Genomic DNA, 14,749 nt, shown 5'->3' with positions numbered 1-14,749 from the left:
AATGGCACTTAGAACTTGTTTACATTCTTCTCTTGAGAAAACCAAAGAGCAACCAGGATACTATCTCAGACTCTCAGCACTGACCCCTCTGGGTCTTAGGGGATTGGAGAGGCAGGCAGGGGAGCAAGCATGGAATGGGAGAAGGAGGACAAGACACACCTCTTCTGCTTTCCCCGGGACTCTAGGAGAAGCTTGAGTTTGCTTTTAGGAAAAAATATTTTCTTAATGCCCTTCTTTCTTTCCCATCACTGTCATTTCCATTGGTCTTGGCCTCTGTTAACAAAGTTGTAGAAGATCCATAGCATCCATAAAATCCTTTTTTTCTTGACTCTGCTTTGCACATAAAAATGTTTTTTTTTTTTTTTGATACTTGTTAAAAGCACAATAAAAAAATTTTAAATAAACAAAAGTAAGTATAATGAAGCAAAACAAGTCTGTATATCGGCCACATTGAGCTGCAGGTTATTTAGCAGTAAAAATCACTGTTGCTCACTGTTCATGACTTCATTAATATATTAGAATTGAATTAAAATTATTATTATTTATTAAATTATTAAAATATTTGTATGACTGTAAACCTTGGTTGTGTCTTTCCTGAATCTTCTTTAGCTTAGTCCATAGGCTGCCCTACCCAAAATTAATCCAGAAGGAGATAGGGAAAGGAGGAAAGTAGTGAACTCTTTCTCCTTCATCCTTTCTCCCTTTCCTTATTGAGATGATAGACTTTTCTAGAATATGTCTTTTCTGTAGGAAATGATGCAATCAGGGATAGCTAGGAGCTAGACTTAATTAAGACAGCTTAATGGTGGTAAGCCTTCTGTTTTTAAATGGAAAATAATTTTAGGTTTTATTTCACTGTAATCTTTCCTATTAAGAATATGTGAATGGGAAAAAAAAAGAATACATGAATGAAAAACTCTTTAGAAGAAGTAAAATAAATATATATTCTCCCTTGTCAAATATGTGCCTTTCTTCTGGAATTTTCTTCACTTTATAATCATGAGGCATCTTTTACTTTCCTTAGGGGGGAAAAACAGCTCAAATTCATTCAGAGCTGTAGTGTTTACAGAGACACTTTCCTCACTCATTTTGTGAGTCATGGTATTTGTAAGAATGAGTAAGAGAAAATAGAATCAGAATGGTTAGGGCCTTTGTTCCTCATCACACAGCTGGTAAAAGGGAAAGCCAAGACTTGAATAAATGTCTTCAGCTTCTCCATCTTGTGTCCTTTATAAGGAAGAAATATATTCTAGGATGGGATATAATTCTAAGGAGTGTTATTTTTAAAATGGACCTTTTAATTATTTACAGGTTAATGGCTAATATAACTGGCAGATTTTGCTGGCCCATTTAAAAAAAAAGCCAGTTTCTATACATGCGTGCATGTGTAAAGGTAGTGTTAGTAATCATAAAATGAATTTTAAAAATTTTGTTATTAAAATTGATATGTTTCTTTCTCTAAAAGTGCTATTTTTTGGCATTTATTTTTATGTTTATCTTTTATTATCTTATGAAAGTAGAATTTAGAAAAGATACAAGTTAAGTGACTTGCCCACAGTTATTTATTATTTTTGCCATTATAAAAACAGTCTGGCATAGTGCATAAACCAGTGACTGATATTGATGATGAGTCTACCATTTTGTCCATTATGCCATTAGCCCCAGGCCACATTCTAAGATCATAAATTGTAGAGAAAGTGTCAGTCTGCATTGGTAGAGTTCACTAATTCTTCCCTGAGGGTTTTCTACAGAGCCTGTTGTCTTTCCTGCTCTAATTGCCGAGACAAAATGAGTACCAATACCCAGGTCCTCTTCTCACTTTCCAGTCAAATGTTACACTTATCCTTCCAAGGATTAATGACACATTATTTTTGTTCATTCATTTCAAAAAAGTGATAAATATTGACAAACACACTTAGTTCTCATGTCTGAATAAACATTATATTATTAGGAATATAAAAATGAAACCATCATGAACTGTTATCATTTGCTTTTCAGTGATTAGAGATTTCCAAGAATATGTAGAGCCTGGAGAAGATTTCCCAGGATCTCCACAGAGAAGAAGCACGTTACAGGAAGACCGGGATGACAGCATCATGTTACCACTGGGCGCGGACACGCTGACGTATAACTTAGGTGTTCCGGTGCTCGTAGTTTGTACCAAGGTTGGTGTCCATGTCAGGGCCAGGAGTCTTTTGCTTTGAAGGATGTGTTTTTCCTGGGAGAACTTGTTTGTCCATGACAATCATTGTAGCCTAATGGAAGGAAGAATTTTCAATTTTGATTAAAACCTTAATCCTAATTAGGCTTTTAAAGGGAATATCATTTCATATTGTCATAGGAAGTCATTTGTGCCTTTACTTATTTTTGTAGCCAGTACCATCATCCTATCCCAGAGTGGATAAGTGTTAGTAAAATTATTTGTGTTGATATTTCAGTCATATCTAACTCTATTTTCCTTGGCAAAGATACTGAAGTAGTTTCTTCCTCTGGCTCATTTTACAGAGGAATCTGAGGTTAATAGGATTAAGCGAGTTGGCCAGGTGACACAGCTTGTAAGTGGCAAGCTGGATTTGAATTTAGGAAGATGAGGCTTCCTGACTCCAGGCCTGGTGCTCTGTGCCCTATGGTGCCCCCTAGTGGCCGTCATAAAACTAGACCTGCTTTTATTTATTTGTTTGTTTTTAGCCTGCTTTTATTTTTGCTAAGTAAAAATCAGCAAAAGTTTAAAAGCTCATAAATTTAGAACCAAATTTTTCACAGTTAATGCAGAATCCAAAATAATTGGATCAGACTTTGTTTTTGCACTTATTTTGAGACAAGAATTTGATAAAGGCTTTCAGGGCATGAAACACCGATCCGCCTAGGTTAGAGAACAATTTTAAAAGTATTTTTGGCAGCATTTATTGTGTACAAAGATGATCTGTTAAATGGTGATTCACTAAAAGGTGTCTGGTGGACACTTATCATGTCCTGCATGGAAGCAATAAAGCTGCAATTATTTTTTGAAAACTTATCTATTTGAAATTTCCCTCTCTCCTCCAGTCTAGATTTATGAACTTTTATTGCATCTCAATAATAATATGCTTAAGAATTTCAAATCAGTGATTTGCAAATAGCTTTGGTCTCAGGAAATTTAGTTTTTTATTTGTCATTTTATTTTTATTTTAGCCTTTTAAAATTTCATTCTTAAATACATTATGAGGAAAGGTGACAAAATACTGAACTATCAGAACCAAAAGGAATAAACAATTTCAAACTCATTTAACTTAAAAATTGTTTTTCTCTCCTTGAAGTTCCTTGGTCATTTTTTTAATTAATGCATTTTTTCTATTTAGTGTTTTAAAAATGAATCCATTTTTTTCTCCATTTTGTTTTTGTTAATCTTAGTATGCAAGCATTTCTAGGTAGCTCCTATTTTCATCATGATGCATTCCTGGAAAGTGTCAGTGGATCTTATTTTCCCATAGGATCAGTGTTATAATTGGGGGGAATATTACAGGCCGGCCATACAAGCCTGAAGTTGAATCAGAGACTCAAGTTTTTAGATTTGGAGGGGAGGCCTTTTAGATCATCTAGCTCAACCTCCTTATTGCACAGATCAGAAAATGGAGACCAAAGGATAGTGTGACTAACTAGTGGCAGAGCTGCCTCTTGAACTCAGACCCCGTGACTTCCAGGCCAGTGTTCTTTCCATTATATCACACTTCCAGTTCTAGTCAGAGCAAAATGAACAACGTGTCTTTCATAATTTCAAATTGTGATGGTATTCTTGAAATCCTTTTAGAATGAATAGAATGTGTATAAAGTATGTAGCAATACACATTGATTCCATGGTTCTATAATCAGTTTAAATGTATCTAAAACAAATAGGCTGTCATAAAAACATTAAGCATTTAATAATCTTGCCTATCATTTTTGGGAAAATTTGGGTGGCTCACTGTTTCTTTTATAAAACTGAAAAGGGAGTTTGGTTTAATTTTTGTCTTCATAAATTTTTATTTAGCAAATAGAGGCCTTCCAAATCATTCCAGCGTTCTTAGAGCCATGATTTTCAGAAGTAACCTGTTGTTTCTTTTTGGCCATTAGTTGTCATGCCTATGCTTTGGTAAACCCTTGATTAATTGAGTAAAGGTGCAGAAAACTGAAGCATTGAGGTCAATAATTAAAGTCATGAAGAGATTGGCCAGTTTTGAAGGGCATGAAAGGTGAGGCTTTGCTTATATATTTAGATAGATCTTGAGTGAATTTTAGATTCTAGATAACTTCTTGTGGAGAACAAATAGTTGAGCTAACCAATTTTACTTCAGTATTTTTTCTATCTTAATCCTTACAGAATCTTTAACAGATGAAAACTTCTCTTGAAGTGTTTTCCCCCACGATTTATTTTTTATCACACTTGTCCCTGGTGCTTAGAATTGGACCAACAGTTCATAAGATAAAGAACTAAAACAGAGGGTCATAGCTTAGAGTCACAGTTCTAGAGCACATCTCAGACCTCTCCATTTTACAGAGGACAAGACTGAAGATCCTTGAGGTTAAATGGCTTGAAGAGGATCACACGCTAAGAGCCTTCATTTAAACACAAGGCTTTTGATTTCAAAACCTCCATTTTTCTCTTTCTTCTCAATGAATAGCTCAAAAACTCTTACATGCAGTAGGTATTTCCACAGTACATTAAAGACCTAAATAAGTTAGAGGTGGCAGATTTTCCTGACATCCAGCATAAAAGGACAGAATCAATTCCAGCACAGAAACAAGAAGTGCTGGGCTCAGGTCAACCATAGATGCCTACTGGTGTGTCCCCATTTGTAGGATGACAGATCCAGGTGATGAGACCTTACTCAATATACCTTGCATTCAGTGATCCCTGTAAAATCCATCTTTTAATGATAATAGTAGTCTTGATACTTCATAAATTATTAAGCTTATAAGCACCCATCAAGGACCAATCATGGGACATTTGGGGCTAAACAGACATTTGGGAAACCACGATGGAAAATCGTGAGGAAAATGGTTTTTTTTTTTCCCTTCATCGGAATATACAGACATTCCTCCAACCTTAATTACCCCTCTCTGCCTTACTAGACTGTCTTTACTTTCTGTGGCCAAAATTTCATTACTTTTTGGCCAGCTTTTTAGTGATAAGGCTCTCCAAAGGTAGCTAGGCTGGTTAGCAGATCTATAATCTGTCTTTGGACCCATAATTAAAGACTTTCCTGCTCAGTACCACAACTTGCCTTTAGGAACCCAGGCCTTGATGACCGATCAGACATTAAAGTAGAGGATTCTTGTCATTCAAATTATTTTTTATGCAAACATTTATTTTGACATCTTTCCAGGAATACATTTCATTAAATAAGGTTTACATGTTATTTTAAGTGAATTTTTTAATCTTTTAAATCTTTTTTTTTTTTTTTTTTGGTCATATTTTCATTTACTGTTTTTGTATTGTTATTTAATACCATCTTTTCAGCAATTTTATAATTATTTTAACTCAACAGTGTGATGCCATTAGTGTGTTGGAAAAAGAACATGATTACAGAGATGAACACTTTGACTTTATTCAGTCACATATCCGGAAGTTTTGTTTACAGTGTATCCTTTTAAAATCTGAGATTGCATAATGATTGTACATGTACATTAATATTTGTGTTTTCATTATAGAGTTGATCAAATTTCCCAGCATTATAAACTTTGAGGGAGAAAAAGACTCCATTAGTAGTTGTATTAGGGGGAAAAAGACTCCACTTAGTAGTTGTATTAGGGCCTAATTATCTAATCAATAGAACATCTATTACTATTATTTCTCTTTGCATTGCCATCTTTTGCCATATGATGGTTTATTGATTTTCTGGATGAGAGAATATTTCAAACTGGTCATTTTTATACTGATTAAAGACCTGTATTGCTTAAAGTTGAAAGCATCGCCTTCACAGAACTTACAGTCTGCTTGGCATACAAAACATTCACACTTAAATGTAGCTTATGCTAAGTACCAAATAAATGATGCCAGTCAAAGCAAATTCCATTTATCCTCATGACCTCAATGGTCTGTATGTTACAACAAATTAGCAGTATTAATTCTGAAAGTACTTTTAGTAAATTAGGTGTTGTATTGAAAAAAATCTAAAGGAGATGACAGAATAGAGTTTTGTTCTAATGTTTTATTTTCAAAATTTCTGTGACTTGTTCAGGATGAATGAGCTGGATGAGCTGTGTCCAGAAGAAGTTGAAAGGAGAATCTCAAGCATTGTACTATTCACTTTTTGTACTTGGTTGCCAGAAACTTGTTAATTGTAGCTCAGGAGTTCTTGGCAGGGCTGCCTCTGTATGAGAAGATCCCTTGAGCCATAGGGTTTGAACCCAAGGAGAAAGGACCCTGAAAAAAAGTAAGAGAGATAGGGAGGGAGGAAGTAATTGAAATTCTATGTCAAAATAAAATGCTGATAGTATTCCCTTTTCCCTGTTTTCTATCCTATTCCATTCCTTGTAACTATCAATTTGTCTCCCAGCCCTGTAGCAAAAAATGCCACAGATTGAGTTTTTGAAAATGGAGTTAATTAAAAGACACTAACTCAACAAAAGACACTTTTTGTGTGTATGTAAATAATGGTGAATCAGAAAAGGTCAGGTTGGTGTTCAATAAGTCTTTTGTTCTCTGAAAGTTATCTGTAGGCCTGCCAATTTAAGATCTAATGTTCCTCCTGTCCCTTCATCCCGAAAACCCAACCCACAACTACATATACTATACCTGAAAAACACAAAATATGGGCAGCTGTAAAAAAAAAAAAAATTAGTCTTGTTTCTCATTTACTTCACCTTGTTGCTAATAACTTATAAGTGTCTGAATCGAATTAAATAAGTAGTGTTGGAAGGTTAGAAGTGTGAGATTTGAAAGTGAATGAGGACAACCCTATGTGAAAAGATTGTCCTTAATGGGGAAGAAATTTATTTTAAAATATGCTTTCAGTTCTCACTTCTAGCTTCCTCCCTGCTCCCAGGTTTTTGTAAATTTTATTTTCCTTTAGTTTTTGGTCTAGTAATGTTGTTTTTACCAATTTTACTATTGCTTTAAGGTTTGAGGAAAAATAAAGCATTTTAAGTAGTATATATGATACATGTCTTTCATATGCCTTTTATATTTAAAATCTTATTAAAAAAAAAAAACAACAACAAAAAGAAAACCTAGGGACATTGCTTTGGAAGTTAGTAACTATGGGTGCTAATGTGCCAGTTATTGTGATTAAAACACATCTGGTAAGTTAACAATCTGCTCAGAAATTTCTTTAACACATTTATTTAGATGGTGCAGCACTTATTTACACTTCAGTAAAGGAAAATAAAAATATAGATTTAGTATATAAATACATTGTTCAGAAATTATATGGATTCCCTTTTAAGATCCCTGCTGTTGTTGTGGAAAAAGATGCAGTATTTATGTAAGTATCTCATAGGTCGAAGGTGCTCTTGTTTCAGAGGTGAAACTCAAGGGCAGGGGCAGGGGCAGGGACTGGAGGGGAGGTGGGAATCAATAAGGATTTTCTTGTATGTATTTAAAAACATTTCTTGTATAAGAAGAGAATTTCCATTCCCTACAGCTGCCCAAGTAATTTGTTTCTTGACTTTAGCTGTTTCTCTGCCATCTAATTATCCCACAACATCAAAAAAATTCAATTTATTTACATACAATGTATGTGAATATTGTTTGTATCAAAGATAGGGACTGGCCTTGGCATGTCATTGATATTGAGACCCCCTGGGTAAGTTTCTTTCTCCCAAGGGTGGTCAACACGTTTCCTGCCACTTAGAATCTGGGAGTGTTGCTTAGATCCAGTGAAGGGAAGTGGGCTGGCCTTCCAGGGGCCTTCCTTTGCCACACCCCCCTGCTTCCCCATTTACTGGGGGGGGAGGAGGGGGGGGGGTCTGTGAGCTGCTGTTCTAATGTTGTCGCAGTCATGCCCCTTTCTTCATGACCCCATTTGTTTTTTTCTTGGCAAAGATACTGTAGAGTTTGCCATTTCCTTCACGGGATCACACGGGATGGGCCAGTCACACAGCTGGAAAGTACCTGAGCCTGGATTAGATTAGAACTCTGAAAGCCTGCTCGATGCACTCTGGAGCCACCTAGTGGTCATGGACCCTGATACATGCTTATAAATGTGACAGGATAATTGGATGTTTCAGAAGAAGTGACTTTGAGTTTATCCATTCAAGGGAAAACAAAACAAAACTTTCTTGGGTTGAAATGGTTTCCTAGCATCTGAGCTGCATTCAGGTTATCACTAATAATCACCATTTTTTATGAAGATAATATTCCATCAAGAAAATCTATAGTCACTTTACGTGTTCCCTGTATCAAAGATTGTGACCATTAAAAGGAATCTAAAATTGAATCATCTAGATTATGGAAGTGAACGGCTTCCTTCATGTTGTGACATTGGGTTGGAGAAGAGAATGTATATCTACATAAGTGGTTAATAACTGATGTCTGTATAATCTTTATTTCTAGTCCAGCAGGATGGGATAATGACAAGAAAATAGGAATTTTACATGAAAATTTTCAAACATTAAAAGCGGAAGATAGTTTTGAAGATATTATAACCAAACCACCTGTCCGAAAGGTAATTTGATTTTATTATCTGTTTTTAGTGGTAACAACCTCAAAATGAATGTTAGTGTTTTACATTAAGAAATGGAATTTACTACAAGAGTTTGCTTGCTTGCTTGCTTATAAAGAAGGACTTTTTCTATTTGTTTAATTGTAATGGTGACAAGGGCAAATGTAGCTAAAATTGAGCTCTTGGATTATTCAGTTTTGTAGGGGTTTGCTTTTAGCCTGTGTTGGCTAGCAAGTTAAGCACATAGTCATATCCTTATAGTAGTGGAGAGTCAGTCATATCCTTATAGTAGTGGAGAGTCTTTTGGGGTTTATTTCACACCATTGAAAATGGAGGGTTTCTTAAACTTCTCAATATTTTCCTGCCCAGAGAAACCAATTGGGCCTTCATCTGTCCTTTCCCACATTGAAGAAGTTAGTTGTGCATTTAAAGGATAAGATCAAAGACCTGAAGCTCAAAGATACCCTAAAAATGGCCTTAACCCCATCCTTCTAGTTTACAAAAGAAGGAAATGAAAACTGGAAAGGTTAAGGCTTCTACTTAGGATGAAACAGTAAATTACAAGAGTCAGGATTTGAATCCAGATCGTCCAAATCAAGCTTCGCCCCCCACCCCCCACTGAACCCACATAGATTTTATCAGCATTTCAATAATTAGATAGGCCACAATGATTCACATACCTATGATAAGAAATTCTCAGGATCTTTGAAATTTGTTCATGGATGGTTCTAAAGTGTTTAATTAGTACCAGGTAGGCTTGCTGGGCTTATTTGTTACTCTTCAACTATAGTTGACCAAATTCTATTAAGGAAGATTACAGTTTTGGGTTGGGAAAAGGGTGGGGGGACCGTGCACTATTTTGTAGCCTCTCTGCAATAATAAATAGCAAAGGTGGCTCTGTGTGATGGCAGGCCTACCCAACCAAGAACTGCCTGTATTTTATCTGAATCAGCCTTAAAGTATGGAAAACTGAAAGAAATTAAAAGGTGCATGAAGCCATCATGGATTCAGACTAGATGACTTTTTCCTAATCCTTGTGGCTCTGGGATTCTGTGGTTTGTTAAAACAGAACTAAACAAACAAAATGTGACTGTTGTTCAAAGGCCTAAGGGACTGCACCCAGTCTGCTTTAATACCTGGCAATGAGCTGAGCTTCCTCCAGTAGATTGTAAAAACTTTGAGAGCAGACACTATTTCCATATGATTATTTTTTGGGGGAATGAAAGGAGTTGGTTTTGGCTTTTGGTTTTTATTTTTTGGTTTGAGGGTCATTTTTAAATCTTTGTAACCCTAACCATAGGAACTGAAAAAGGTTTTAAAATAATTAAAATAATAATAATTGATACTTCAGGCACCTGAATATGTCTTAGACAAACAAATATTTATTAAACTCCCACATAATATAGTAAGTAGTTTAGAAAGTTGGGGAGAATATAAGAAAAGTAAATAAAGATTATTTTCCAGGGAGAAAGAGTTATCTGTGTTCATATACAATAAGCAGCATACATGATAAATGAAAATTGCTTAAAATCAGTCATGTCAGCTAAAAACAAGGACCACTAAATTGTGTGTAATTATCCCTACAGACTCAGAAAACCACATAATAACACTATATGTATTGTTTATTTGTGCGTTTTGTTAAATATTTCCTAGTTACATTTTAATTATGTTCTTGCTACAACATTTGAGGTTAATGGGCCACGTTTGATACATCTGCTTAAAATCACAAAGCCACCTACAAGTGTTTGGAGGTGTATACAATTCATTAAAGAAGCACTTAGCATACTTCTATTATAGAAGGCCAGGTCCAGAGGTGTGGGGCTTCTGGGAGGAAAGGAGGACTGGAAAGAGCCAAGCAGCTAGAACTTGTTTGCTGTGAGGCCTTTTTTATAATATGGAACCTGCAATTTGCCAGACAGTTCTTGTTGATTTCTTATGTTTTTTAATTAACTGCTTGTCACTTTAACAACAACTCAGGGTGTTTCCTATTTTATCATAGCCCCCAGCTTGACTTCCCCAAAATGAGATAACCAGATTGGAAAGTCGAATCTATATCAGTATCTATTCAGTGCAAAGAATACAATTGACTATTGGAGAGATAACATTCATAACCCAGTACAATTTCTGATTTTTTCATATCTTTAGAGTGACATCTTGAACTCAGTTAAACATTTCTTGTTTCAGGTTGTTCATGAGAAGGAAATTGTAGCAGAAGATGACCAAGTATTTCTCATGAAGCAACAGGTCAGTACATTTCATTTAAAAGCAGATTTAGAATTTAATACATAAATCCATTCTCTAACAGTATTTGAAAAAATTGAAGTAAAAATCTTACTTGTAATTATATATATCTAAAGTAAATGTTTTTATTTTTCAGTCCCAGTTAGCAAAACAACCACCAACAACAGCTGGAAGGCCAGTGGTTAGTATTACAAAGTTAAGAAAATGCAGGAATGTATAGTATTTTTGTATTTTTTTCGTGTGCGTGTTTGTGTGTGAGAGAGACATGCATTGTAAAGACAGAACTGAAAACTTTGGGTTTTTTGTTTCAAACAGCTTTTAATGAAAGCATTTATAGGCAATCTTCACATAGTTCAAACATCATTTAAACTGGTTATTTAGAATATAGAAACAGTAGTGCTTAGGTTTCTGGGCTGGCTCAGAAAAATACCTATATATGATCCATAATATAATCGAAAAGAAAATGTAGTCTAGTGCATGGAGAATTAGGAAGCTCTGGATAAAATCTGGTCCCTGATATTGTGTGATCCCAGGCAGGTCACTTAACTTCTCAGTATCCCAAGCAACTCTCCAAACTTGCAGAGAAGGTGCAGACTTTTATCTGTTGAGGAAGTGTCCCTGCCAAGAGCTCCTGTTATAAAGAAAAAATCCAAGTGTACTCATGTATGATGCTAAGGATGCTAGAGCAGCCTAACATTCATGTGTGACAGCATTTAGATAGGAGCTACAGCTTGAGAGAACGTTTTCCTCCCTACTATTCAGAATTCCTGCAAGCTGAGGTTAGGGGGCTTCATGGCCTAGGGCCTGAAGGAGATGACACTGAAAGAGAATTTTATTCTTTAGCCTCATTTTGCTTTTTGTTTCCTAATTAATAACTGTGTTTTATTTACCTCTCTTTGTTGGGTCTCTTGAGAGTGGGAGCCAGTTGGTATTTGTTCTAGCACCATCACAGGGTTACCCCAATATGTACTTAAATATATTGATTGATTTTGATTCACCTTCAAGGTGAGGAGTCAGGTAGTGTTTCTTTTCTTTCTAGGGCATGTTTTCTTTCACTTTTGATAGATAAGGCATTAAAAACCAGATCCCTCTGTAGTAAGTTTTTAACCAAAGAAAGTTTGCTAAAATAAAACTTCCTTTAAAAAAATTGAAGTTTATATATTAAACTGAAAAAAAGTATGTATGAAACTTAGAAAAATCTAGCTAAAATGTAATAGAAGAAAATAGTCCAATAAAGCAAATTTTTATTTTTTTTGAGGCATCCTTTAACATACAATTAAGTATTCGTTATACACTATTGTTATCTAGTTATTAAAACATTCTTAACTATTCTTATTGCCAAAACTCAGTAATCTTGCTTGTGATTGTTTGAAGGTGCAAATGGGTCTTATAAGATCATTAATTTAGAGCTGGAAAAGGTCTTCAATCACCGAGTCCAAGGTCTCAGTGAGGAAGCTGAGGCCCAGAAGGCTAAGTGATTAGCCACAGCTCTTAGAGTCATTATCTGAAGTCTAGTTTGAAATTTGCCTCTGATGCAGTTTTCCATTTTGGTGACCTTGGGTCCAGTCCAGATCTGAAGTTCCAGGGTCCTATCTATATTAGTCTTTTCACTAATTCAGATGGAATTTTTTTTTTATCTTCAATAAGGTTGGCATATGTATTTTTTGAAGATGCCCATCACTTTTCTTCTTTATGTTGTTACTTTTAAAAATAGTTTGCATGACATGATGTCATGGAGGGATCTGTGCTTTAGATAGTCTGAAATATGCTCCCCCAGGGCAAAATGGTTGATGTGTCATTGAAGTGGATGATGTGATAAGAGCCAGTGATGAGTTCATGCAAAACATCTCTTTGATATTAAGAGCTTCAATAGGTGTAGGTAAACTTCACCAATCTTCTTGTTACTGTCTTGGCCCAGGATTCCACTCCACGAGTTCCTGGGGGTTCCCCTCGAACACCGAATAGATCCGTATCATCCAATGTGGCCAGCGTGTCGCCCATCCCTGCTGGGTCTAAAAAAATTGATCCAAATATGAAAGGTATATTTCTAAGAGAATAAGTTTGAGGGATTTGGGGCTCCTTCTTAGCAATTACATATATCACACTGCTTTATTTGATTATTTATTATACTGTTGCTACGGTAGACATATTATTTACATAGGATTAGCCTAAGATGAAAGTTCTTGTGCTCAGACTCGCATTGGGACTGAGTTTGGTTAAGAATTTGTAGCTTCTCCCTGAAGTTGTCTGACATGGGCAAGTGCCATTCTAGACCCTAGCCCCCAAAGGCAAGGACTTTACAAGATCTCAGTTGTTTTTCTTCTTGAGATGCACAGCAGTACTTGGTCCAGAGAAGACCCCTCATACTTGGTTTAAAAAAAAAAATAGTCTGAGTTTATCTAATATTGTTTCCCATTTAGGAAGGTGATGGAGATGTTGTATTAATAAAAATATTTATTTTCCTACAGCCGGAGCTACTAGTGAAGGTGTCCTTGCTAATTTCTTCAATAGTTTGCTGAGTAAAAAAACAGGCTCCCCTGGAGGCCCTGGTGTTGGTAGCAGCAGCCCTGGAGGTGGCGGTGGCGGTGGTGGGAGCAATTTACCACCATCAGCAAAAAAGTCAGGTATGGTAGACTCTGGAAAATAATTAACTTTTAATTTTTTTGTGAGTCTCCCCCTCCCCCCATCAAAAACACTTTTGCTAGGTGAGAAGCTGAAGCATAGTGAGTTTATGATTAAATGAGAAAGCTAGGATCAAAATCCAAGATTGCTGTCCTATAAAAAATTCCATACTTTTTATACCTTCACAGATAGTAAATTTTATTGGGGGATGGAGGGGAGAGGAGAATAGGGAGATGGGAGGGTGGTCTCATTTGACTTTCCCAAGTACCAAGCAGATGTTCTGATCCTCAGTCTTCAGGCTACCCAAACTTTTGAAATAGTATTTTTGAAATACTATATACTTGGAGGTTACATGAAGCAACTGAAGGAGTTCCATAAAAAATTTTTCATACTTATATTGGAAAATAAGCCCTATGTGGAAAGCTATGGAAGAAAAGATAATCAATACTAGGTTAAATAAAATGTACAGTTTGAAAGACCATAAATATCTTTTTGGCAAAATCTACTGCCCTCTTGTGGTAATTCCTAGTGAATTACACTCCACTGGGAAACTTGGATCTTGGAACATAGAAGAGAAAAAGAACCAAAAAATCATTTCCTGCCGCCCTACCTCAGTATCTCCAGAACTGGTGTGATTTGTGGTTAATTCTGGAATTCATCCTCTATCTGAGAGATCTTTAGGTCCTTTAGGTCATCCCCTGGCCAAAAGACATTAAAGAGGTCAGGTCAGACTCAGGTACCAGTGAGTCTGGTAAGCAGCAATTCAGACAAAAAGCCCTTTGTTCTTACAGCCTGTACTGCCCTAAACCCCAAGTTTTTAGCTTCAGAGTACCAAATACAGGCAAACATGTGGAAGGTCTAAATCATATTGGGCAAATTTAAATCAACTTGGTTCCTTTGTAACCTAGAAGCACACTTTCCTCCAAGCTTAAATTAGACCGTAATCAGTTCGTGGAAATAGAGAGGCATGGGAATTTAGAAAATGCTAATTTTTTCATATAATTCTGTTACTTATCACTTTCTCAATCTCAGGATGGGGTAAGGTAATAATGAGGTAAGATCTTTAAAGTAATGGAGTGAAAGTCCCTGGAGCTACCTATTGTTAGGTTCTAGAAATAACATTTTTGTTTACATGACTAAAATGTGGGCCTAGATTTTGAGTAGTTATTCAGATTGTCTTTTTGACCTGTAATAATTTTTTTAGTAGTATTTGGTATTTGTCTGTCATATTTTATACATGCATCCCAGAGGTTGTATCATAAAAA

General features: G+C 35.8%; 1 protein-coding gene across 2 annotated transcripts in view; it reads left to right on the top strand.

The window, feature by feature from the left end:
- DYNC1LI1 (dynein cytoplasmic 1 light intermediate chain 1) overlaps nucleotides 1-14,749 on the top strand; it is a 48,901-nt gene that overhangs the window by 27,707 nt on the left and 6,445 nt on the right. For both annotated transcript variants that reach the window (XM_031940434.1, XM_023505212.2), the window contains 8 exons: nucleotides 1,999-2,165; nucleotides 5,505-5,598; nucleotides 7,307-7,442; nucleotides 8,513-8,624; nucleotides 10,806-10,865; nucleotides 10,999-11,043; nucleotides 12,781-12,901; nucleotides 13,331-13,486. In XM_031940434.1, coding sequence (XP_031796294.1) covers nucleotides 1,999-2,165; nucleotides 5,505-5,598; nucleotides 7,307-7,442; nucleotides 8,513-8,624; nucleotides 10,806-10,865; nucleotides 10,999-11,043; nucleotides 12,781-12,901; nucleotides 13,331-13,486 — 891 coding nt within the window. The remainder of the gene's footprint in view (nucleotides 1-1,998; nucleotides 2,166-5,504; nucleotides 5,599-7,306; nucleotides 7,443-8,512; nucleotides 8,625-10,805; nucleotides 10,866-10,998; nucleotides 11,044-12,780; nucleotides 12,902-13,330; nucleotides 13,487-14,749) is intronic.

Source organism: Sarcophilus harrisii, chromosome 5, assembly GCF_902635505.1.
Source record: "Sarcophilus harrisii chromosome 5, mSarHar1.11, whole genome shotgun sequence".
Lineage (NCBI taxonomy): Eukaryota > Metazoa > Chordata > Mammalia > Dasyuromorphia > Dasyuridae > Sarcophilus > Sarcophilus harrisii.
The sequence above is the reverse complement of the archived record's forward strand: the minus strand, read 5'-3'. Positions and strand labels throughout refer to the sequence as shown.